Here is a 25797-nt window from a genome sequence, read left to right as displayed (position 1 = left end):
CCGAGGTTTCAGTTCCCTGTCTGGCGTTGCTCCCTTCTGCAGGGCTGGGAATTGCTGTGAATTTTATTTTGTTTGAACGAGGGGAGCCCTTTCCTCCTGCTTCCTGCAGCCTCCAGCTGCTGCGCTCATGGCTCCCAGCCCGTGAGCTCTCTGGGGCTGTGGGACCAGGCCCAGCAGCTGCTGGGGCTGCTCAGTGCTGCTCCTGCACCCCAAAGCCCGAGCAGGGCAGGGAGGGGCAGCCTGGCCCCTCACAGAACCCCCTGCTGCTCCTCTCCAGCATTTCCCCTCTCACAGGGCGCCCGCGCTGGAGGCTCTGCACTTCATCTTGTTCATAAAACTGATGCTAGGCAGGAGGTTTGGCTCAGCCTGGGCCTGACCCACAGCCATAAATCTGCCCTGCTGCGCCTGCTCCCGCCCCCACGGAGCTGCTGTCACTGCCCGTGTGGGGCTGCAAAACCAACCCTGACACGTCCCAGGTGCGGCCCTGTTTGCCTCCCTGCCTGCCTGCCTGAGGCAGAGATGGAGCAGCCTCTGCTCTCCTCTGCCTGGGAATGCTGGGGCACAGGGACAGCTCTGGCACCAGGGGACACCGAGGGACACCGAGGGACATCAAGGGACACCAAGGGACACAGAGGGACACCGAGGGACACCGAGGGACACCAAGGGACACCGAGGGACACAGAGGGACACCAAGGGACACTGAGGGACACTGAGGGACACAGAGGGACACAGAGGGACACCAAGGGACACCGAGGGACACCGAGGGACACAGAGGGACACCGAGGGACACCAAGGGACACCAAGGGACACAGAGGGACACCGAGGGACACCAAGGGACACCGAGGGACACCGAGGGACACAGAGGGACACCGAGGGACACCAAGGGACACAGAGGGACACCGAGGGACACCGAGGGACACAGAGGGACACCAAAGGACACAGAGGGACACCGAGGGACACCGAGGGACACCGAGGGACACAGAGGGACACCAAGGGACACAGAGGGACACCGAGGGACACCAAGGGACACCGAGGGACACCGAGGGACACAGAGGGACACCAAGGGACACCGAGGGACACCGAGGGACACAGAGGGACACAGAGGGACACCGAGGGACACAGAGGGACACCGAGGGACACCAAGGGACACCATGCCAGCCCCCAGGCTGAGAGCAGGGCCCGGGCCCTGCCTGGCCCAGGAGCACTTGGCAGGAAAGGAGTTTCCCCCAGCCCAGCAGTGGGAGGATGGGGAAGGCTCCTGGGGTTCCCTGCCTGCAGGAGAGCACAGAAACGGCTTCTGACAGGAGGATGGGGGGCAGGAGGGCGGACAAGGAGGAAAGTTTGTCTTGTGCAAGGACCCAAACTGAGCTCTGGTGCTGCTGCCCTTCCTGCAGGCACCAGTAACCCCTGGGCTCCCTCCTGGGGGTGACAACAGCTGGGGCCACAGCCCACAGAGGGCCCAGGGCCCCTTCTGACCTTTACACATGGGGACAGCAATGCTGCACAGCTGAGAATCAAATTTCCAGACTCCAAATGGTCCCACCCTCCTCTAAGCCCTTCTCCCGTAGCAGTTAATCCATATAAACCACTGGAGATGTCCTGGGTGTGTGACCCGTGGAAGTGGGAGCCACTAAAGCACTCTTACCACTGATACATGTCTAAAATGAACTGCAAGGATCCCATTGTGATTCAGATCCCCTAAATGACAGAGAAACCCCCCAAATGACAGAGAAACCCCAAATGACAGAGAAACCCCAAACCCCAAATTACAAAATAAACCCCACCTGCTCCATACTCAAGCACCCCCAGGCAATCTGGTGCTGCTCACATTGGAAGCAGGACCCTGCACCCACAGGGGCCTTCTCTGGACCAGTATGGCCAGTGCCAGCCCAGTCCCTGAGCCTGAGCTGGGCTCCATCCCCACTATCACTGCCATTCTGCTTGGTGCCCCTTTTGGTGCCCCTTCACTGGCAGCCCCCAGGGCAGGGAGGATTCCCAGTAGGAAATTCTGCTCCCCCTCGCAGCCAGCAGCTCCTGCAGCAGCATCCCCCCTCAGGCGAGGGGCACCTGGGGCTGGCAGGCCCTGACCTCGCCTCTGGGAGCTTTCAGAACCCAGGAGCTCCAGCTGCAGCCTGGGACAGCAGGGCAGGGGTGAAGGCAGCAGCAGAGTCACTGTCAGTGCCCATGTGCACCTCAGCCAGCTCCCAGGGACAGAAACATTGCCCAGCCCTGCTCCTGTGGCAGCCCTGGGTGATTTTACAGCTCTGGGGCAGCTCCAAGGCAGATTCCCTCTGTGCTGAGGTGCTCCCTGGGGGTGGCTGTGTCTGCAGCTGGTGCTGGCAGCCTCCCCTGCAGATCCCACAGTGATAAGGGGGTGCCTGGGGCTCTTTATGAGGGTGCTTAACGAGCTGATGACATTTTTATGAATTAGGACAGTCCCAAGGAGATCGGACTTGGCGATTCTTCAGGGATGCCAAGACCCTCCCTGACTAACAAACCCCATTCCCGTTCCTCTGGGCAGATGAGATCCTCTCCTCTCCTCTCCTCTCCTCTCCTCTCCTCTCCTCTCCTCTCCTCTCCTCTCCTCTCCTCTCCTCTCCTCTCCTCTCCTCTCCTCTCCTCTCCTCTCCTCTCCTCTCCTCTCCTCTCCTCTCCTCTCCTCTCCTCTCCTCTCCTCTCCTTTGCCTTTTTCTGGGAATCTGATTTCTCTCATAAAGAACGGGAGGCTCCCAGCTCAGAGGTGTCCACGGCACTGGGGGCTGGGTTTGGGACTGGGGAGGGAGAACCAGGCTGGACGTGGCTGATCGTCCCTTAGGGGGCTGTGGGGTGAGGGGAGCACGCAGAGCCAGCCCTGCCTCCTCCAGGGGTGGCTTTGGAAGAGCAGCTCAGTGTGCCAGGGTGCAGGGACACTTGTGAGGGGCTTTTCTGACCCCTCCAGAGGCTGTGTGGGACCCCTGTGACAGGGGAGAAGGGCCAAGCTGCCATCCCAGCCCCAGGCCGGGGGAGCAGAGACAAAGGCTGGGGAGCCCTGGACGGGAGGGGCACCCGGGGCCGCTCAGAACTCCAGATAATGACACTGAGCGCTCTCAAAGCGCTCGTAAACACGATTAACTAATTAGTCAGGTCTTTACTAATTAACCAGTCACAGGACTGGTGTTGCTCAATATGTTTAATGATCCGGAGAGAGCCTGAATGGCCGGGGGCAGCGTCTGGAGGGGCGGGAGCTGAGGAGGGGGCGGCTGGGGAGGCTCAGGGGGGCTCAGCCAGGGCTGGGACACGAGGGGACAGCAGGGACACGGGATGGACCCTCTCACCCTGCCAAGGACAGCGCTGTGCCCTGCTCTCAGTCCTGGCACAGCCCTGCGCTCCTCCTGCCGGGCCAGGGCACCACTGGGGCAGGGCCACCTCTGTCCCTGGGCACTGAGAGGGCAGGGCCACCACTGGGCACTGAGGGTGCAGGGTCACCCCTGTCCCTGGGCACTGAGGGTGCAGGGTCACCATTGGGCACAGAGAGGGCAGGGCCACCTCTGTCCCTGGGCACTGAGAGGGCAGGGCCACCATTGGGCACTGAGGGTGCAGGGCCACCCCTGTCCCTGGGCACTGAGGGTGCAGGGCCACCCCTGGGCAGCAGCTCCTGGCTGAGAGCCCCCGGCTCTCTGCAGTGGGATGAACCCTTCCAAGTGCAAGCTGCCGGTTGTGCAGTTACCAGGAGAGAAGAGAGAGGATTGTGCCGTGCAGAGCAGAGTCTGGGGCCAGCAGAGAGGCCCCTGTGGCCTGAATGCCCCTGTGGGGAGCTGGCAGGGGCCTGGGCCCGGGGTGTCTGTGCTGGCACGCTGCAGCCAGGTTACCATGGCTCACCCGGGCCATGGCCTGCTCCTGCTGCTCTCAGGGGCTCTGCTCTGCACGGAGAGGGCCCTGCACTGGCAGGAGAGGAGCCCGTCCTTAGCTCCGCTGTCCTTAGCACTGCTGTCCTTAGCTCTGCTGTCCTTAGCACTGCTGTCCTGCTGTCCTTAGCTCTGCTGTCCTTAGCTCTGCTGTCCTTAGCACTGCTGTCCTTAGCACTGCTGTCCTGCTGTCCTTAGCACTGCTGTCCTGCTGTCCTTAGCTCTGCTGTCCTTAGCGCTGCTGTCCTTAGCTCTGCTGTCCTTAGCTCTGCTGTCCTTAGCACTGCTGTCCTGCTGTCCTTAGCACTGCTGTCCTGCTGTCCTTAGCACTGCTGTTCTGCTGTCCTTAGCTCTGCTGTCCTTAGCTCCGCTGTCCTTAGCACTGCTGTCCTTAGCTCTGCTGTCCTGCTGTCCTTAGCTCTGCTGTCCTTAGCTCCGCTGTCCTTAGCACTGCTGTCCTTAGCTCTGCTGTCCTGCTGTCCTTAGCACTGCTGTCCTTAGCACTGCTGTCCTGCTGTCCTTAGCACTGCTGTCCTTAGCACTGCTGTCCTGCTGTCCTTAGCACTGCTGTCCTTAGCTCTGCTGTCCTGCTGTCATTAGCGCTGCTGCCGTGCCATCCCCGGGGCTCACAGAGAGGCTGGGGGTGCCCGCACTGCCCTGCAGCCCTGCACGGTGCCCACCTCACCCTGCTCAGCCCAGACACAGCTCAGGTGTCCCTCAAAGGCCACCTCAACCACAGCACGGCCACAGTACCCTGAATTCCTCGTTCTGTCAGTGCCACCCTGTGCCTGGTGCCTGCTGCCACCTCGGTGCCTCCAGACACGGACCTGGAGCCCAAGCAGCCAAAGAGGGACGTGAGGACCCTGGGTTTGGGGTTTTTTTCCCTAAATGCTTGAGCTGACACCCAGAGCAAAGGCCGTGGGTGCTGCTCTGTGCCCACAGGACACCCCAGTGTCCCTGCTGTCCCTCCATGGATGGGGACACTCAGGGCCCCCCTTCACCACCCCGTGCTGCTGGGGAGGAGCTGGGAGCATTGCCCACCCCTCCCTCCCGCTGAGGGGCTGGGAACTGCAATAAAAGGTGCATTTCTCATTCCTTTAGCCAGCCAGGCCTGACTCTGGGAAGGGTCCCTGCATCCATGCAGCTCCCTGGCCTCCCCTCCCCTGCTCAGTAATCTCACTTCTGGGCCTGAATTCATTCAGACGCTCGCAGGGATTAGCTGACCTTTCTTTCAGAGCTCGCTAAGCTGGGGATGTTAAAGCTTCCCAAAAATTAAACTCTCAGGAGGCTGGGAGCTTGGAGAGTTGTTTAGAGGCTGGGGCTGCCTCCCCAGCACCCACCCTGCGGTGGGGACAGACCTTGGACTGTCCCTTTGTGTCCCCCAAGAGTGCTCAGGCCCGGCCCAGCCCCAGCTCCGGGTGCTGCTGGGGGGTGAAACCAGAGGGGTTTTCTCTCCCCGGAGGGTTTGGACATTGTTTTCTGTTTGCCAGAGAGGCTTTGAGCTCCTGCTTTCCCTGAGAGGAAGGAGTGAGGGAAGATGGGAGATGAGGCTGGGAAGGTGGGGGAGCTCTCTGGGAAGGGCAGGTGCTGCCCCAGCTACCGGGGCAAGGACGAGCTGCTCTCACCGTGCCCGGCTGTGCTCACAACCTCTGCAATCCGGTCACAACCCGTGCCTCGAGGAGCACTTCCCTGCCTGGCACCTCACACCGGGACTGAGCACGAGCAGCTGAGCACGGCTGTGATGGGGACTGAGCTGCAGGGTGCTTCCCACGGATGGAAATGTTCCCCCAACACGGCTGCACACCCCTGGCCAAATCAGTCTGATTTTCTGATTTTCAGAGCCGGATGCACAGGACATGCAAAAATAAAAAAAAAAAAAAAAAAAAAAAAAAGAAACTTTCCCCCCCCAATTCTCTATCAATTTCCTCCCAAGAGTCAATCTCAGAGCAGGGGGCTATACCTGGCTAGGGCACCACTCAAAAAGCCCATTTTGTCTCCCTGGCCCCAGGAGCCGGCTAGGGAGGTGAAATCCCTGCTCCTGCAGCTGCAGGAGAGCAGCTGGAGCTGGGGGAAGCTGGAGGCTGCATGCCCCGTGCCCCACCGAGCCCCAACTGCTGGGGCTGCCTTTGGGGGAGCCCAGAGCAGAGGAGGGGCTGCAGGGCCCCCCCCAGCACCCGGGGCAGCCACGTTCCTGGAGGCTGCGCCTTCCCCTCTGCTCCCTGTCCCGTTCCTGGAGGCTGCGCCTTCCCCTCTGCTCCCTGTCCCGCTCCTGGAGGCTGCACCTTCCCCTCTGCTCCCTTCCCGCTCCTGGAGGCTGCGCCTTCCCCTCTGCTCCCTGTCCCGCTCCTGGAGGCTGCGCCTTCCCCTCTGCTCCCTGTCCCGCTCCTGGAGGCTGCGCCTTCCCCTCTGCTCCCTGTCCCGCTCCTGGAGGCTGCACCTTCCCCTCTGCTCCCTGTCCCGCTCGGGGCTGTGCTGCTGCCTCTGGCAGAACAGGAGCAAATCCATCAGCCAGGGCTGCCCTTCCATCCAAACACCCGGGGGGAGCAGGGCTCCATCCCCGCCCGAGGAAAGCAGCGCTGAGGAGAGAAATGGCTTCTCCTCCTCCTCCTCCTCCTCCTCCTCCTCCTCCTCCCGCTCTCCCCCTGTCCCTCGGAGCTGGAGCCGATTACTCAGAAAGGATCCCGGCAGCAGCATCCGAGCACACAGAGCCGGGCTCCAGCAAACTCCATCTGAGCCCGGTTCTAACAAACCCCATCTGAGCCCGGCTCCAGCACAGAGCCCGGCTCCAGCAAACCCCATCTGAGCCCGGTTCTAACAAACCCCATCTGAGCCCGGCTCCAGCACAGAGCCCGGCTCCAGCGCACCCTCCTTTGCCGCTCTCCTCCCGTCCACGCTCGGCGTTGGAGCAGAAGCTGCGGGGGGGGCGAGGGGCTGCCTTTGTTTTCCGTTCCAATGGCTCCTTTGGAAGGGCGGCCGGCTCCTAGCAGGGATAATTTTATGGCCCCATAACCCAGCACGAGGAGGCTCCTTCCCAGCGCCGCACTCCCCCTGGTGCGGCAGCGGCCGGAGCCCGCGGGGCTCTCTGGCACGGAACCCGTCGGTAATCCCGCAAATAAAACTGTCTTATGAGATATAAATTAGATTGCTGCCCGGGGAGGGGGGGAGCGCATCTGCTGCAGTTACAGGGTCCTGCTCGGCGGGATGGGCTCCCAGAGATTCCGGCGGCAGCTGGGGCTCGCAGCAGCACCCCGAGCTCTCCGTACAGCCCAGCAGCAAGGGCTGGCTCTGCGCTGCGTGGCTGCTCCGTGCCCCCATCGCCTCCCAGCGCTCCGGGGGTGTCCGGGGTCCCCTTGCTGAGGGTCCCGATTGTGCCCCGGAGGCTGAGCTGGTCTCTCCTCACGGGTTTGTGAGGGGCGAAGGGCACCTTTGGCACCAGATCGGCACCATTCATTGCCCAGGAGAGGAAGCAGCCTTCAGTGCTGTCTAATTACACAGAAATTACCAGAAGAAATGAATTCCAAAAGGTGACCATATGGGCTGCAAGGCTGAAGCCGAGGCTGGATTTCGCCTCTGGTTACTGCCACTCAGAGCTGAGGGCAGAATCCAGGCCAGAAGTGTGTTTCTAGTTCGTGATTTATTGCACCAAAGCGGAGCTGGTAATGAAAACCGTGTTCCACTTAATACTCAGGCGACTTCCAACAAAAATGCCAGCAGGAACTCCATCTTCTGCTCCCTGCCTTGCAGCTGCCCGGCAGCAGAGGATGTGCGAGCTCAGCCCTCCCGCCGTGACACGGGGAGGGCCCCGCATGTCCCACGTGTCCCCAAGGCCGGCTGGTGGCACCAGGCTCAGCACCAGCCCCGGAGCCTGCCCTGCCTCATCCCACCCCTTCCCACCCCTTCCTGGGGCAGCTCAGCCTGACTGCAGATAAACTCAGCAATCAAACCAAAACCAAAACCGAACCAAACCCAGCTCTGTGAGGCCATTGCAGCACTGGTGTCCAAAATGCCCCCATGGGCTGGCTGTGCTGACCCCCCAAACCCAGCCCCCCCTGCAGCACTGACCCCCCAAACCCAGCCCTGGGGGTGCTGAGCCCCCCCTGCAGCACTGACCCCCCAAACCCAGCCCTGGGGGTGCTGAGCCCCCCCTGCAGCACTGACCCCCCAAACCCAGCCCTGGGGGTGCTGAGCCCCCTTTGCAGCACTGACCCCCCAAACCCAGCCCCCTCTGCAGCACTGACCCCCCAAACCCGGGGGGTGCTGAGCCCCCCCTGCAGCACTGACCCCCAAACCCTGTGGGTGCTGAGCCCCCCCTGCAGCCCCAACGCTGCTGGAGCCGGACCCACCAGCGCTTTAACCCTTCCCGGCCCAGCCTGCTGCTCCCTGGCTTTAAAATGCCATTTTTCCCAGCGTGCAGGGAACAGCAGGAGCTCTCCCCCGTCCTCCCGGAGAGCAGCAGGTGGAGGAAACTCCGAGGCAGCCTCAGGAAGGAGCCTCGGGCCCCTCCGAGCCCTCCTTGTGACCTGTGGGAAACTCGGGGATGGCCCAGTGCCACGGCCGAGCCCCGCGCTGCGGACGGCCCGGGTTCATTTGCATGCCAAAGGGGTAGCCGGGCTCCTTCCAGCGCCGTGCGGGCATGGAAATGCGTTCGAACGTCCCATACCGCCCAGCAGAGAGCTCCCCGCGCAGAAAATCCCCCGGGGCTGCTGGAAGGAGCTCCCAAGTCAAGGATGCTCCCGAGGGCAGCGGAATTGCCGGGAATTGCCGGGGGCTGAAAGGCTCCGGAGCGGGGCAGCCACTGCAGGGAACCCGGGCCGGGTGACAAATGCTGCGGCCTCTCCGCTCAATGGCTCCGCAGCCCAGGTCCCACGGCAGCCAGGAGCAGCCGGAGCCCAGGGATGTGTGTCAGGCCAGCGCTTCCCTTTCAGCCCGAGGACACCGATAAATTTTCCAGGGACACGGGGACAGGACGCGCCTCGCTGCAGCCACTGCCAAGGGCTCCTTAAAAGCAGCCCGGGCACGGAGCAATCCATTGCACGGAGCAATCACCAGGGATGAGTGGGAGTTCATGGAGCTGCTCCTTGCCGCGGACCCGAGCACAAAGTCCATCGGCCCCGGCCGAGGCGAGCGAGCCCAACTATCGGCGATAAATACATTTATTCCAAATGTCCACCCACTTTACATTCCTTTATTTAACACAGCCGCTCTAAACAGGGGCTGGGATAAATGGAAAATAAAATCTGGGAGCCTTCATGGCTCCCTGGCTCTGCGGGCAGAGCTGCCTGGGCTCTGGTTGCTATTATTAGTGTAACGATTGTTGTTGTTATTATTATTGTTATGATTATATGCATTTCATTCTCTTCGGGGTAATGAATAATTTATGACTCTGTCTCGATCCCCTTTCAATGGATTCACTATCCAGGGAGACTCGCTGAATAATTTGGATCATTCGTTTTCAAGTGCAGGGGCTGCCGACAAATTGTTCGCTTTTCATTGCTGGGGACATTCATTGGTCACCCAAACCAGGGGATTTCTTTGGTGCCCCCAGCACGTGAGGCGCTGTCTGGGGTTTTGTTGGGATTTTTTTGTTGTTGTTGATTGGGTGAAACTTTGTGAAGTGGAGACTAAGGAACGGCTCATCTGGGGGGCTGGATTTGTGCAGAAGTCAGTTTGCCAAATTTCTGCGAGTATTTGGTGGTTTTGCAGAGGCTTGTGAAAAGTAAATGCTACAGAGGATATTAAATGTTATTCAAATGTTTTAAAGGCGACGCTGCTCTTGCTCTTTGATTTGAGCTAAACTATCATGCTGCTGAATATTAAATTTTGCTTACTCAGCTCACACTGGAGAAATGTTGTGGTGTTAAACCTGCTTTGCCTAAAATCCGGAGGGAAAGGGAATTTTCAAGAGGTTTGCACTGGGAATCTTCTAAGCCTTACAATCAAACGAGCGCCTGTATCAACCTGGCTGTGTCCATCCTGTGATCCCTAATCCCGAATTCACGTCCATCCCCCGGGATCAGCCCTGGGCAGGCTCTGAGCTCCGCAGGGATCCATCCCCAGCACGGAGGGAATGAGGGCTGTTCCTTGGGATGGGATGGATGGGATGGGATGGATGGGATGGATGGGATGGGATGGGATGGGATGGGATGGGGATGGGATGGGATGGGATGGGATGGGATGGGATGGGATGGGATGGGATGGATGGGATGGGATGGGATGGGATGGGATGGGATGGGATGGGATGGGATGGGATGGGATGGGATGGGATGGATGGGATGGGATGGGATGGGATGGGATGGGATGGGATGGATGGGATGGGATGGGATGGGATGAATGGGATGGGATGGGATGGGATGGGATGGGATGGGATGGGATGGATGGGATGGGATGGGATGGGATGGGATGGGATGGGATGGGATGGGATGGGAAGGGATGGGATGGATGGGATGGGATGGGATGGATGGGATGGGATGGGATGGGATGGGATGGGATGGGATGGGATGGGATGGGATGGGATGGATGGGATGGAGAGGGCCAACACATCAGTGCTGGTAACCACCGTTTGCCTGGAGTGCCCCACGGTTTTCCTGGGGTGTCCCCACTTGGAAAATCCCGTCAGATTTGCTGCCAGCTCAGTGAAAAATCACCAGGACATGCCCAGCTCAGCTGAGGAATGAACTGACAGCAGAGCTCTGCTGGTGCACAGCCCCCCCTGACACAGCTCTCCTGATGTTGAGCTGTGCCCAAACCCAGCCCTGGCTGATGGCAGGAACAGCTGGGAGTGCCCAGGGCTGAGCAGCCCCGCTCGGGCTCAGCCCTGCCCGGCTCAGCGCGGTGCGACCGCGGGCTCCCAACTCCCGGCACCGCAAGAGCCGCAGGGGCCGATCCCCGGTCACCAGGGCCGGGGCCGGAGCCGCTCGTCCCTGTCCCCGTCCCTGTCCCCGTCCCTGTCCCTGTCCCCGTCCCTGTCCCTGTCCCTGTCCCCGTCCCTGTCCCTGTCCCTGTCCCTGTCCCCGTCCCTGTCCCTGTCCCTGTCCCCGTCCCCGTCCCTGTCCCTGTCCCTGTCCCTGTCCCTGTCCCGCTGATCCCATCCCTGTCCCGCTGTTCTTGTCCCTGTCCCGCTGGTCCCGTTCCTGTCCCGCTGGTCCCATCCTTGTCCGGCTGGTCCCGTTCCTGTCCCGCTGGTCCCGTTCCTGTCCCGTTGGTCCCATCCCTGTCCCGTTCCTGTCCCGCTGTTCCCGTTCCTGTCCCGCTGTTCCCATCCCTGTCCCGTTGGTCCCATCCCTGTCCCGTTCCTGTCCCGCTGTTCCCATCCCTGTCCCGCTGTTCCCATCCCTGTCCCGTTGGTCCCATCCCCGTCCCGCTGGTCCCTCCCGCACCGCCCGCTGCCTGCGCCGCCCGCCCAGCCCCGATTTACGAGCAGCGTGTGAAGGACAGACACTGGGCCGCTGGGCTGAACAATGCGGGAATATTAGCCGAGTTACAAAAACAAACAAACCAAACCCTGCCGGGAGCCCGTTTCATTTATCTTCCTTTGTCCCGTTTTGCTTCAGCGTGAAAGTCGCCCTTTCAAGCGCAGCGGTTGCGTTCCAGCCCCGGCGGGCAGCTGATCCAAGGCGCTGCACCGCGAGCTTCCCAAAGGCTCTTTGCACACTTCAATTCATCCCTGAATATTCAGCCGCCTTTCCCTCCCTCCAAGCCTCCCAGGACTTTCTGCCCAAGAGCCGAGGGTGCAGAGCCCGGGCCGGGGCCGGCGGGGCGCGGAGCCTTTGTGTGCAAACACAAGCTGCTGTTTGTATTTGCCGTGCCTCTGTCAGAGCCCGATTGTGGCCACCGGGCTGCTCTCAATGTCCGCCCGGCCACCGCCGCTGCCGGGGGGACGCTCCCCTCCCTCCCTCCCCGGCCGCTTTGAAGAGAAGGGATTTAATTTCACGAGGCTTTCGGTAATCACGTTCCGATCTCCAACATGAACCAGAACTGACTCCCTCTCGCAGAAGGGGGGGATGAGGCAGCGAACAGCCACGGCTCGGGACGGGCCGCGCCGATGGAGGAAGGCAGAACGCGGAGCTGGCTCTGCGCCGTTTGTCAGATGGGGCTGGAAAACAACAGGCAGCGCCAGGAGGGAGCGGCTTTACCCACCCCGAGGACGCTCTTCGGGGCTCCCGTGCACCACAACCCTGATTTTTACACCCAGATATTTTCCCCCTTTCCCGTCCTTTACCTTCCCTCCTGCCCGCTCCATTTCCAGCGCCCTGGAGCCTCTGCCGCGCCCCCGGGCTCCTCCTGCTCGGGCATCGCTCCCTGCAGGGGCGGCCAGCGGGCAGGAAGAGCCGGGCCCAGCCCTCCCGGGAAGGTTTTGCACCGAGAGGAGGCTGCGGACAGGGGGATTTGGGTCTCACCTGCCCGCACTGCCCCTCCCTCCCCTCCCTGCACGCAGAGCTCAGCTCTCCCCAGAGCATCTCCTGAGCAGGCAGGAATTACACTCTAGAGCCTGAAAGTCCTTTTGGGGCTGTGAGAGCAAAGCGAGGGCTGGGACAGTCCCCAGTGAGTGTGAAAATCCCCTTTTCCTATCTGACGTGCTGTCCATTCTCTCCTCACCCACTCTGCTCTGACTGCCCGAGCCTGCACCCCAAATACCCACAGAGCTGCATTAAGGGGCGTTAATTGTTGGATAATTAATGATAATTCCAGTGGAGATTGCTGCCTTGGTCAAAGCCAAGCACGGCTCGCAGGGATCACCCCGCGCAGCCTGGCGGGGCTCTGGGTGATGGATGGCCCCCAAATACCGCAGGGAAGGTGACCCGGACACCTCATCCATCTTCCCGTGCCGGGCCCGAGCTCGGAGCGCACCGGCCGCGGGGATGGGGTCGGGGGAGCAGCTGGGCTGCTCCTGGCGGGGCTGGGAGTGCGCGGAGCCCGCACGGACGTGGCAGCGAGCCCGGAGCCGGGGCCGGCTGAGCCAGCAGCGTTCGTGCCGTGCTCCGCCTCCAATTCCCACCCGGGACACGGGGAGGACGCTCCCTCCCTCCCTCCTTCCCTCCCCCGTGCCATGACAAACTGGGAGCGCTGTCCCCTCTCCACGAGGCACCATCAACAAATCCGGGCCTATTTCTCGCTGGCAGAGAGAGTTTCCCACCCCAGCGCGTCAAAAAGGACAAATCTGCTGTAAAACAACCCCACAGAGCCGGGCTGCTCCCAGCCTGTGCCATTGCACTGCCCGCTCCTGCCCCTCATGGCGTTTTTGCCCTTTCCCAGGGGAAATCTGGGGTGCTGGGTCCAGGCCTGGGCTCTCCATCCTCTCCCCAAACGGGAGATGCAGAAGCTTTCACCCTCAAGCAGAGGTTTCCAAGGTTGCTCCTCCCTGCCTGGGCTGGAATTTCCACTCACCTGCCCACACAATCCTCTTTGCTGGTTATTTCTGGCAGAAGAGGGCCAAGGACTGCTGGGCTCATCCATTAGCAGCCCCTCCATCCCCAGAGGAAGAGGACTCGGCCTGGGGGCTGTGATTGCCGGTGCAGCGCCCCCAAGTCCCGCCTCGGCCCGAGGGGACCCCTCTCCACCAGCAACCACAGCCTGGGTGACAACAGGCGCTGGGCAGAGCCAGAGGCGCTTCCAGCCTTTCTGTGGAACGATTAGGAAACCTCTGCACTTCCAGGAGAGAGTGAAATAAACCCTTGCTCCTTCCCTGCTCTCCAACGCTCTGTCCAGCTGGGGGATGCAGGCACAATTTTCAACCCTCCCATCATTCACGAGACACTTTGCAAAGGTTGGAGAGGAAAATCTCTGCCTGTGGAAACGCCTGCCCAGGGAGATTCCTTCCAGGGTCTCAGAGCTGTGTGTGGGACACGAGCCCAGGTTCCTTCCCTGCCTGCTGCTTGCTCTGCCCTCTGCCATCCCCGTGGTGCAGGAGGTGCCTGTTCTGTGCCCCCTTTGTGCTGTCAACGCCCCCCGTGCCAGCTGAGCCCCAGAACAAAATAATCCCTCTGCCCACATCCCTCCATCCGTTTTTAAACTCCAGTCTGCACTGAAAGCAGCACAAACCGCTTCCATAAACCTATCTCCCAGCAGAGCTGGGTGTCTCCTCCATTCCCGTGCTCTCCCGGCTCAGAACGTTTCTTTGGTACCTCCCAAAAGGTTACAGGGTTTTCCCCTCGCCACCACCGATCCCCTGGTTTCTGCTGATCCCAAATCAAACTCTCACTTTGTGAGGCTGAGCCCCTCCGTGCCGCCGGTCCCTCTGCAGCTGCCTGGGGTGGATCAGGAGCGGCGTTTCCACTCCGTTCCCTCCCAGAGCTCCGTGCTGCCCTGGCTGAGAGCAGGAAAAGCCTCCCCGTCTCTTTATCAGTCCCCAGGGCATCCTAATCCCCTTATAAACGCAATCCATTACACAGGTATCTTTTTAAAAGCCTGCCTGTCACTCCAGCCAGCCCCGGCCCGGCTCTGCGGACTCTTTGGAGCGCGGTCAGCGGGGATGAGTCTGCGGCGGGCAGAGCTGGGGCTGCCCCGGCTGCGGATGCAGCGTGTCCGTGTCCGTGTCTGTCCGTGTCCGTGTCCCTGTCCTGTCCGTGTCCCTGTCCCTGTCCCTGTCCCTGTCCCTGTCCGTGTCCCTGTCCCCTCAGTGTCCGTGTCCGTGTCCGTGTCCGTGTCCGTGTCCGTGTCCCAGTCCGTGTCCGTGTCCCCCTCTCCCTGTCCTTGTCCGTGTCCGTGTCCGTGTCCGTGTCCGTGTCCGTGTCCGTGTCCGTGTCCGTGTCCCTGTCCCCTCAGTGTCCGTGTCCGTGTCCGTGTCCGTGTCCGTGTCCCTGTCCCCTCCCTGTCCCTGTCCCTGTCCCCTCCCTGTCCGTGTCCGTGTCCTTGTCCCGGTCCGTGTCCGTGTCCGTGTCCGTGTCCGTGTCCGTGTCCCTGTCCCTGTCCCTGTCCCCTCCCTGTCCCTGTCCCTGATCCCTGCTCCCTGCTCAGACATGGCGCCTCTCCCTGTCCCGCCTGGCAGCAGAGCCAGCCCGAGCCGTGCCCGCTCCGTGCCCGCTCCGTGCCATCCCGCTCCATGCCAGCCCGAGCCGTGCCCACTCCGTGCCTGCTCCGTGCCAGCCGGGCCATGCCCGCTCCGTGCCAGCCTGGGCCGTGCCCGCTCCGTGCCCGCTCCGTGCCCTCTCCCATGCCAGCCGGGCCGTGCCTGCTCCGTGCCAGCCGGGCCATGCCCGCTCCGTGCCCGCTCCGTGCCAGCCGGGCCGTGCCCGCTCCGTGCCCGCTCCGTGCCCGCTCCATGCCAGCCAGGCCGTGCCCGCTCCGTGCCAGCCGGGCCGTGCCCGCTCCATGCCAGCCCGAGCCGTGCCCGCTCCGTGCCATCCCGCTCCATGCCAGCCCGAGCCGTGCCCGCTCCATGCCCGCTCCGTGCCAGCCGGGCCGTGCCCGCTCCGTGCGGGAGCAGCGGGGATCTGGCAGGGATGCTCGGGGCGGGAGCTCGGGCCATGCAAAGCAAACGTTCCCTGCTGCTCGCAGCGGCAGAGGCCAAACGGCAGCCGCGGCTCCGGAGGCGCCCCGGGGCCGGAGCAGATGCGGCTGTGCCAGCGCCCAGCGCCGGCTCTGAGCCCTCTGCAGCCGCTGATCCTGCAGCGAACCCCTCCCTTCTCTCTGATGGATCTGCTCGGTGCCATCGGGAACGTGCTGCAGATAAATCATCCTGTGAACCCCCCTGTGCTGGGGACACAGCCCTGCCCTGGGCTCCTGTGCTCCAGGCAGCCGGGCCAGAGCTACCCAGGAAAAGGTGGATACAGCGCCCTGAAATCCTCCAGGAAACCCTCAATAAAACTCTGCTTGCACAGCCCGGCCACAGAAGGGTCACAGACAGGATGGGAGCTGTGAAGGCACTTGAGGTGGGTGATCAATCAGGGTAGAGAAAAGGAATCACCTAAATTTAGTAAGAGACACCAGGAACTCCCTGGAATGAAATGCTGCAGTCCCATAAAAAGCACAAGAGCCTCCAAAACCACTGCCAAGAAGCTGGGTGTCACAAAAGGGAGGCAGGACAGACCAAGGGCCAAAAAGGCATCAACCCTCCGTGGCCACAAGAATCCATCTCCCATCCCTGAGCGTGAAGGGGAGATAAATTAAGAATATGGACAGAAATTCGTGTTCCCGAGTGCTCCCAGACAGAAATCAGAATCCTGGGAGTGCTTTTACAGGCGGGGGCGATTCCAGAGCCCTCGGGTGCTTTTTGCTCCATCCCTGGAGAGCAGCACGTCCCCCTGGGCAGGCACAGGGGCTTTGCGAGGCGAGGACAGCGGAGGCTGAATAAGGATGACAAGATTTGGCCCAGAAAGAGGAGGGCAGAGATTAGCCGTGGACAAGCTCAAGGGAAGGCAAGTGTCCAACCCGGAGTGCCAAGCCTGGTTTTGTTTTAGCCTTAACTGCGCTTTTTTGTTTGTTTGTTTGTTGGTGTAAAAACCTTTCTGTTGGAAATCAGTTTAACTTTAAGCTTCCTGAGAATAAAAGCCTGTGAGAAAGCTCTGCCCATGCGAGGCTCCCTTGGGAGGCTACAATGGGAGCCTCAGCAGCTCCTGGGCCCGAATTTCTATGGCTACAGCACCCATCAGCTCAGCCATACAGCCACCCCTGCTCTGTGCTTCCCCATGCAGCACAATCCATGGGAGCTGCCCGGGCGGGGCTGGAAAGGGCCTGGGGCTCCATGGATGGCCCCTGGAGCCACGAGGAGTGCAGCCCCCTCAGGGTCTGCTCCAGCTGCTGGGGAACCTGCCCCAGCTGCAGCTTCCTGGGCACGAGGCTGCTGCAGTAATGCTTGGTGTCCTTCTGAACCCAAATCCAAAGGGTTTCACAGAGCCTCCCTTTGCTCCCTTTACGTGGGGAAATTGAGGCCCAGGGCAAACGTGGACATCAGACATGATGGGCATTCCTGTTACCATCAGCAGGTAACGGGCAGCACCAGCACAGAGCAGCTCCAAAATGCACCTGAGAACCCTGAGAACCAGCTGAGAGTCCTGGCTGGATCCAGCCACAGGCCAAGCTGAGCTGTGCTGCCAGACCCAGGCACCAGCACCTGCCTGGGGTGGACAAAGGAGGTGACACTGTGGGGATCCTCTGTGGGACCCTGGGCATCCTCTGTGGGACCCTGGGGATCCTCTGTGGGACCCTGGGCATCCTCTGTGGCACCCTGGGCATCCTTTGTGAGACCCTGGGGATCTTCTCTGGCACCCTGGGGATCCTCTGTGGCACCCTGGGGTTCCTTTGTGAGACCCTGGGGTTCCTTTGTGGCACCCTGGGGATCCTCTCTGGGACCCTGGGGATCCTCTGTGGCACCCTGGGGATCCTCTCTGGGACCCTGGGGATCCTCTATGGCACCCTGGGGATCCTCTATGGCACCCTGGGCATCCTCTCTGGCACCCTGGGGATCCTGCAGGGGCAGCCTGGTCCTGCTCAGAGCCTCTGTGCCCAGGCAGGGAGTGTGGCTGTTTCTCCATGCACAAGGGATGGGTGTTTGCCACCTTCCCCATCCCTCTGGAGCAGCCTGAGCAGGGTGGACACGGGGACACTCAGACTCCTTTTCTCCTCACAAAGGGATCTGCAAAGCCACTTTGCTCCTCTGCCTGTCTCCCATCCCACCAGGGAGCTGAGGGAGCAGTGGATGTGCCCTTGTGTCACCAGGTCCCTGCCAGCTCTGCCAGTGCCACCCACACTCCCCAGTGCTGCAGCCCGTCCCTCTGTCCCTCTGTCCCTCTGTCCCTCTGTCCCTCTGTCCCCCTCAGGATAAACCATTGGCAAAGCCCCGAGCCACCACAGGAGAGGAGCAGGGAGAAAGGACATCTCCCACCAGCCCAGCCCTTCCTGGCTGGATGTGGGCCCTTCCTGGCCCCTGGGAGCCACTGGGAGCCCCTGGGAGCCCCTGGTGGCCCAGGCCTGGCCCTGGCTCCCAGCTCTGCCCACTCGGGGGTGCCTGGACTCTGCAGACAGGCACTGGCTCACAAGCAACTCCTGCAGGGCCTGGCCAGTGGGAGAGAGCCAAAGTCACCACCAGCTTGACTTCTTCTTCCATTTGGAGGCCAAGGAGAACGGGAAGGAGCTCTCCCATGAGGCTCCCCAGTACCCCACTGTGCCTGGGGAAAATGGTCACAGACAGGGTGGGAGCTGGGAGAGCTTTTGATGTGGAGGTGATTAATGCAGGGTAAAGGAAAGGGAGAACCTGAATTTTAAAAGGGACACCAGGAACTGCCTGCATGGAACCCCTCCCGTGCCTCTGAGGGAGCAGGGCTGTGTGGGAGGATCTGGTTTCCCTGGCTGTGGTGAGGGTGGAGGGGCCCCGTGTGCTATTTTAGCGAGCACTGCCCTGCAAATGCCTCCCCGGACCACCACGGAGGTGCCAAGGGCCCAGGTCTGGCCGGGAGTTTTTCCCTGGGAGCGTTCGGTGGGCGCTCCTCTCAGAGCCCCTGCTCAGCTCCTTGTCGGAGGTGAAGTTTCCTTTCCGCCGAATAAGAACTTGCTGGGAAATCGCTGTGACATGAGACACATCCCAGCCTGGGAACGCTGGGCAGCGCGGCAGAGCCTGCCCAGCGCCAGGCGCCCCGCGCTGCCCGTGCCAAATCCCCTATCTGGGAGCACAATGTGTTTCCTTTCTCGCCCTGCGCTCGCTCCCGGCTTTGTTCCACGCTCCCGAGGGCCGAAGCCGAGCGGGGCCCGGCACCTGCGGCCAGGCTGACGTCAGGAACACCTGCAGGGGCCGGGAGCATCCCCTGGCTCCGGGGAAAGGCTCCAGAGCCCGCGCTGGAGCGGAGCCTGCAGCTCTCCAAGCGCCCGGCAGCGCGATGCAGCCCGGGCCCGGCCAGCCGTGCCTTGTCCAGGCAGAGGCAAAGGGCAAAGTGAAGGGACGGGGCTGCTCCGGCTCATTCCAGCACTCCGAACCACAGCGCGGCTCTGCAGGAACTGCGGAATGGTGCACGTGTAATTTAGTGATGTTAAATCTGATCAAAGACCCTGCCTGCGTTTTCCTGCGTCCACACGAGCTCACCAGCAGCTGAGCTCTGACCGCGTTTCACTTCAGACCTTTCCCAGCTGCAATTCCTCTCCTGGGGGAGCTGGAAGCTGCATCAGGACAGGCTGGGCTGGAGAAGGGGGCTTGGGCTGGACCAGCACTGAGCAGAGAGCCGGCCCAGCGGCGCTGGAGAGAGGCGGGATGGAGAACAGACCTCCGAGCTCCTCTCCAAGCCCGGTCCTCCCTGGAGCCCTCGCGGGCGCCTGGCCAAAGCTGGACTGCAAGGCCAAGCTCTACGTGGAGCAGACACTTGCCAGGTAAAGCTGACGGGAAGCTGAGGCTGTGAAAGCTCTGCAGGAGCAGATCCCTGGAGAGCAGCCCCTGGGGACAAGCCCTGTCCTCTCCACGTGCAGCGCTGGGGTCTCGCAAGGAGCTCTAAAGAAAAATTCGATCTGGCTGGCAAAAAGCGTTCCCATGGGAAATTTTGACTTTCTGTCAGAAACTCCAGAGCATTTCTTTCTCAGCCCCAAATAAGCATGAATAGGAACAAAGATTCAGTTTTGGCAGGGGGAATGGGCTTACCAAAGAAAACTCCCAAATTTTTAAGCAAAGCAGACACATTCGATCATTTTTCTCTTTGGATTAAAAGAAAGAGAAAAATAAAACTCCCAACGATTTTCCAGAAAGGAAAAAAGTAAATTCAATAAAAAAAAGAAACCAACCCAAAAAAAACCCCGCAGCCAGTTCTCCCAGCGCTCCTCGATGCGAACTCGGCTGATTTGGCTGATGCCCCTTTCCCTCAGCACGGCCGCTCTGGTGCCCTGAGCTCCCTGGAAGGAGCCTCGGGCGAGCGGCGGCTCCGGCAGCAGCTCCCGCCCCGGGGCCTGACTTTCTCTCGGGGTTTGGGACAGAAACCAGGGTGGGCCGACGGTCAGGAGCGAGTGGGTGGGAGTTGAATGGGGTTATTGTGATCTTTATCTGGGGGATTATTCCGGGCGGTGCGGGCTTGGCAGGGCAGCGCGGGGTTTGGCCGTGGCTGGGTTTACAGACTGATAGGTGCGGCCCCGGGGAAGGAGCGGCGGGACTGGGCTGCGGAAAATTGTTCTACGGTAGCTTCATCCTTGCAAAACATTCACTTCCCAGCAAAGCCGGTGGAAAAGGAAAAAACAGAGCGATTTTCGTTTGCAGAAGTCTGACGCGGCTAGGAGCGCACATGGTCTGAAATGCAAAGCCTGGCATAAAAGTGACATATTTTACTGGAAACTGGGAACTTGCTTCCCTTTTATTGGAAATACATTGGAAGGGAGAAGGATGGTAGGAGCACGGCGCCAGCGCAATAACTGAACAGAAGCGTTTTCAGGAGAATTTGGGAATCCTGCAGAGGAGCCCGGGGGCCCGATAGCACCCCGAGACCGCCCCGAAATTTACGGCATCGCTGATAGCGGCGACTCTGCAGGCAGGGAGCGGGGCTGAGGCTGGGAGAGCCGGACCCCTCCTGCCCCCGGCCTCGCTGCTGGGCAAGGACAGCGCTGGGACGGAAGCGAAACGCGGAGCTCCGAGCCCGAGCGCTGCCGGGCAGCGGAACCAGCGGGACGGCGGAAAAGCGAACCCGGAGCTGACCCCGGCAACCTCGGGCATCGGGACGCGGCCGCTTCCCCCGTCCCGACGGGATCCGAGCATCGCCCCGAGGCTGCCGGAGCCCCGGAGCCGCCACCGCGGGTGCCCCGGTGCCACCGGGCCCCGCTCCCGGCCAGATAAGCGGCTCTGGCCGTGCCTGCCTGGTGAAGACGCCGACGAAGAAATTGCGCTCTCTGCAAGGCACACATCTGATTGTGATTTGGGGAAAAAAATAAAAAAATGAAAAGAAGGGAAAGAAAACAAAATAAAAGGAAAAAAAAAAAAAAAGAAAAAAAAGGCAGCCAAACCCGGCCGCTCGGCGAGGGTTTTTTCCTATAGTCGGAGCTGCAAATATTTTGGAAGACGGGGCCGTGTTTTCCGTGTAAACAAGGCGGCGGCGGCGGCGGCGGCGGCGGGGCCGGGGCTGCGCTCCACGGGGCCCGGGGGTCCCGGCGCGGGCAGCGGAGCCCAGGCCGGGCCATCCCGGCCCGGGGCCGGGTCCCCACGGGCACACGGCTGAGCACCGGCCCCCGGAACCGCCAGGAGAGGAGCGCAGCGCGCGGGGATCCCGCTGGGAAGCGGGGGCGGAAGATCGGAGGGAACGTTCGGCGGGATGTGTGGGACTCACGGGCAAGAGCTGCCCGAGCCCTTAACCCTTGTCCACCCCGGCAGAGGCCAGGGACGCTCCGTTCCGGCCGGGACAGCCAGCACGGCGCGCGTTTCTCGCTCCAGATGGAACGAACCGGCTGCTGCCCGCTTCTCGTTTGGCCCTCGGGCTCCTTCAAGTCCCCGCCGCCGCCTGCCAGGGCCGCCCGCACATCCCGAGGATGCCGGGACCGGAGCTGCGGGCTTTGCCCGGTTTCCCTGCCCTGCTCCCGGCCGCCTTCCCTCTCCGCAAAGGGCCAGAGCCCGGCCCGGAGCCGGAGCCGGTGCCGCCCAGACGCGGAGCCTCTCGGGCTTGGGGCGGCTCCGAGCCGTGTCCCGGGGAGGGGAGCGGGGCTGCTGCGAGCTCCGGGATCCCCGGGCCGTGCGCTGCGGGCCCCCCGGCCGGGACCTGCGCGGGACGGGAGCCCCTGCCCGGCCAGCCAGGGCCCCTTCCCGCTCCTCCGGACACCAACGGCGTTTTCCCGGAATCCTGAACGCTCCTTATCCCCTCTCCTGAGCTCCTTGGTTTTTCCTGCCTCGCGTTTCCGAGCTTCCCCTCGCTCTGCTCATCGGAGTCCCCCGTTAACCCCGTCCTGCGCCGCCGGCTGCCTCCGGTGTCCCCGTCCCAGGGCCCCGCGGCTCTCGCTAACCCCTGCCCCAAACTCCTGTGCCCTGCCCGGTGGTCCCAGGCTCCCTGTGCCCGCCGTTTTGCACCTGGAGGTCCCTCGGTGTTGTCACCAGCGGGCTCCCGAGTACCTCAGCGTCCCATGCCCTGCGCTCCCGAGTGCCTTCACATCCCCGCTCCGCGCTCCGAGGTCTCTCGGTGTCCCGTCCTCATCCCTACACTCTCCGGTACCTCAGTGTCCTCCGCCTCTCTGTTCTCCGTGTCCCTGCTCGTCCCCGCGCCGCTCGGCGTGTCCCTGGATGTCCCCGTGCTTTTCGCTGCCGTCCCCCGCGGCTCCTTCGCTCTGCCCTCCCTCCGCCTCCCCTCCGGGGACCTCCGCGCCCCGTCCCCGTCCTCCTCCCGCCGTGTCCGCGCCCGCGGCCGGGACTCACCCACGCACTCGTTGGCCTCCCGGGCCGTCGCTCGCTGCCAGGGCCGGTCGTAGTGGAAGGGCTTGCAGCGGTCGCACTCGGGGCCGGCCGTGTTGTGCTTGCAGTCGCACACCAAGCTGTCGTCGCGGTCCCGGACGCAGCGCGACGCGTGCCCGTTGCACTTGCAGCGCCCGCCGACCTGCAGGTCGGACACGGCGTAGAAGTAGGAGTCGCGGGCCAGCTCGGAGTCGTCCTCGCTCTCGTCGCCGAAGGTGTGCAGGCGGCTGAAGGTCACCCTGATGTCGGTGGCCGTCACCCAGTCCTGCAGCACGGGCGAGTTGTCGAAGTCGTGGGCGGTGGGGCGGCCGTCCAGGGTGCTGAAGGCGATGAGGCCGCCGGAGAGGGGCCGCACGTCGGTGTGCGAGTCGGTGCACACCGCCTCCTGCTCGTTCTGCTTCGTGATGGCGGCGCGGCTCGGCTTGTTGTACATCTTGCGGCACTGCGTGGAGTAGAACTGGAAAGGCACCCAGGTCTTGCCGTAGTCCATGGACTTGTGGATGGCCATGGACTCGGGGCGCGGCGAGCAGAACTGCAGGCTGACGTAGGTCACCTCGAATTTCTTGCCGAGGGACAGGGTGAGGGTGACGTTGTGGGGATACTGGACGTAGCTGTCGGACTGCCAGCAGGTCAGGTTGTGCGGGTTGTTGAGGTCGGTGAGGAAGGAGGGCGGGTGGGCGCGCTTGGGGTCGGAGGCGTTGCAGAGGTGGCAGGTGCGGACCTGCTCCTCGCCCTTCTCCGTCACCACGCAGTACCGCGACGGCGGCTTCCCGCAGGTGCTGGACACCTTCACCTCCTTCCCGAAGGCCGAGTTGACGAAGTCGGGGATGCAGCGGCGGGGCAGCCCGTGCTCGTCGTAGCAGGGGTCGGGCTGGGCGCTCTGCACGGCGAACATGCTCACGCCGTGGTAGCCGCCGCGCAGGGGCTGCGCCAGCCACGCCGCCGCCAGCAGCAGGGCCAGCGGCGCCTCCGCTCCCCTCCGCGGCATCCTGCGCGACCTCCGCGGGGCCTGGGGACGGCGGGCCGGGGGACACGGGGCGCGCCGGGAGCCGCCGCTCGACCGCGCCGCTCCGCGGGGCACCTCGGCCGGGGACGCGGTGCGGCGGCTCAGGGAGCCCGGAGCATCGCCCGCCCCGCGGCCAGCCCCGCGGAGAAAGGGGAGACCGCGACGGCGGCGGCACCACAAAAGTGGGGCTGGCGGCGGGGCTGGGTCCCGCCTGCCTCCCGCCCCGGCCCTCGCACGGAGAATGACTGGCGGTCCCAGCCCCCGCCGCGTTTGAGGTCATGCTAAAGGAGTGACATCGCGCTCAAGGAACAGAACAACGACATCCACTGGCGGCTCAGCCAGAGACGCGCACAGGCCTCGGGGAGGGCGGGAGGGGGATGGGAGTGGGACGGAGCCCGCCTCGACACCGCCGTGATGGGCGCGGGGCTCCCGAGCCGCCCCGAGGAGCCGGGCGAGGGTCCTGGCGCTGCCCCCGCCCCCCGTGCCCCCGACGGGGCTGGGGGAGCCGGGGCCGCCCGCGCCCCGCAGCTGGGGATGCTCCGTGGGCGTGGAGCGGGACGGGGGGAAGCGGCCCGGAGGAGCCCCACGCCCACCTGTGGGGACGCCGGGGGGATCGGGACGGGGACGGGTCCCACCCGGTCCCTGCTGGCCGCCCCTGTCCACCGGGCCAGACGGGGACTGGCCGCTCAGCTGGATGGGAAGGGACACCGGCCCGAGTGGGCTCCCGCAGCCCCCGGCCCTGGGCCAGGGAAGCCTGTGCCGGGGAAGGTTAACGGGGAAAGCAGAGCACGGGAGCTGCTGGGCCTGGCGACCCCCGGCAGGTGGTTTTAGGGGGCTGGTCCCGGGGAAGAGGGGCCGTCTCTCTATCACAGCCCCGGCACAGACCGGGCACAAGGGGCTGCCCTGGCGCCTCTTGCCGCCCCCGACCTCGCTCTGCAGTTTGTCGGCTGTCCCGTTAAGGCGAGGAAAGGGTTAAAGGGCGGCACTTGTCCCGCACCGGGCCGTGGCCCAGCCCCGCTCTCCCCTTCCCACCCCCCCGGACCCCCGGTGCCGAGGGGCCGCCCCCGACGGCCGCTGCCCCCTGGGCTCCGCTGCGATCCCGGCCGGGGGCGCAGCCGGGGGGCGGTACCGACACCCCGGAGAGAGTCCCGGGAGGGAGCGGAGCTTCCCCGCCTGGGCTCCCGGCCGCCGCGCTCGCCCCCCTTCCCTCCCTCTTTGATTAAAAGGGCACTTTTATTTTTCCAACGGAGGTGCCCTCTCTCGGAGCGCTGCCCACGCCGTGTCACTCAAGCGGCCGGGCCCTGGCACGGCGGCGCGGTGCCCTCCCCGGAGAGCGGCGGCAGGGCGGCCCGAGGGGACGGGGGCTGCCCGGGCAGCGGCGAGCCCCGCGCCGGCCTCCGCCTCCTCCCCTCCGCCCGCCCCTCTCCCTCTTTGAATTCCTTGCCACCGAGCTGAATAAAAGTGGTTGTTGTAAATTGAATTAGTGCCTGATTAATCTGCTCCCGGGCCTGCTAGCCCAGCGGGGCGTCTTTGGCAATGCAACCGCCTTCCCTGCAGGGCAGCGGGGCTCCGCAGCCTCCCTGCCCCCATCGCTCCCCCCGGACCCCCCCAGCCGCCCCCCAGCCCCGCCGCTCCCGGGATTTGTTAACTCTTCCCCGGGAAACGGCCCCTCCGTCCCGTTCCTGGCGCCTCCATGGCCGGGGGAAGAGGAGGAGAGTGCGGGGATGGGGATGGGGATGGGGATGGGGATGGGGATGGGGATGGGGATGCGGCCGGGCCGGGGCTGGGGGAGCTCCGGTCCCTCTGGTCCCCCCGAGCCACTCAGGGACTCGGCCGCAGTCCGGCACTCCGGGACTGTCCGTGAGCGTCCCGGGATCCCCCAGCCCCGGGGAAAGCTTTAACCCCACTCCTGAATCGCGGCCCTGGTTGCAGGATTGGGATGGGGGTGTGTGCTCCCGTCCAGCTCTGGGAGGGCACCTCAGGGAGGGAGGGGCGATAATTTGGACTAAGCTGTCCCGGGCCGTGGGGGCCAGGCCGGGCCAGAGGCCCGGGGAAGCCCCAGGACATCTCCGGCCGTGCGGGCTCTCCCAGAGCGGCGGCCGCGGCTGTGCGACACCGGGGACGGGAATCCGCAGCCCAGAGCCCCAGGTTCGGGCCCGCAGACCCTGCAGGTGCCGCCATCAGCATCTCCGTCGGCGTTTGCGATCCCCCGCTTTACTCGCCCGGCGCTTTTCCCTCGGCCCCGCGCGTCCGGGAGCAGCGGCCGCCGCCGGTTCCCGGTCCGGCCGCGTCCGGGGAGGCACGGGAGGGACAGGGACAGGGACAGGGACAGGGACAGGGGACAGCTCCTGTGCCCGGAGGGACTCGGGGACCCGCTCGGGACGCAGCAGGTGCCGCTGCCGGGACCCTCGGTGCGGGTTTGGCCCCGGTTGCTCCGGACGCTCCCGGACGCTCTCGCTGGCCCGGCCGCGGCTCGGGAATGCCCCAGTGCGCAGGGCAGGGCTCAAATCTCAGCGTTTCTTTAAAATCCGCCAGGGTTTCTAAAGGTCGCCCGGCCACCCCTCAAAGCCCGCACGGTC

At 63.5% G+C, this 25797-nt stretch overlaps 1 protein-coding gene across 1 annotated transcript in view; it reads right to left on the bottom strand.

Annotated features, from left to right (window-relative positions):
* NTN1 (netrin 1) overlaps positions 1-23433 on the bottom strand; it is an 84612-nt gene extending 61179 nt beyond the window's left edge. Inside the window, exon 1 of the mRNA XM_054645033.2 lies at positions 22177-23433. Coding sequence (XP_054501008.1) covers positions 22177-23200 — 1024 coding nt within the window. The 5' untranslated portion in view covers positions 23201-23433. The remainder of the gene's footprint in view (positions 1-22176) is intronic.
* Between the last annotated feature and the right edge of the window lie 2364 nt (positions 23434-25797).

Source organism: Agelaius phoeniceus, chromosome 19 (assembly GCF_051311805.1).
Source record: "Agelaius phoeniceus isolate bAgePho1 chromosome 19, bAgePho1.hap1, whole genome shotgun sequence".
Lineage (NCBI taxonomy): Eukaryota > Metazoa > Chordata > Aves > Passeriformes > Icteridae > Agelaius > Agelaius phoeniceus.
Note: the sequence above shows the minus strand (reverse complement) of the source record. Positions and strands in the feature narration are given on the sequence as shown.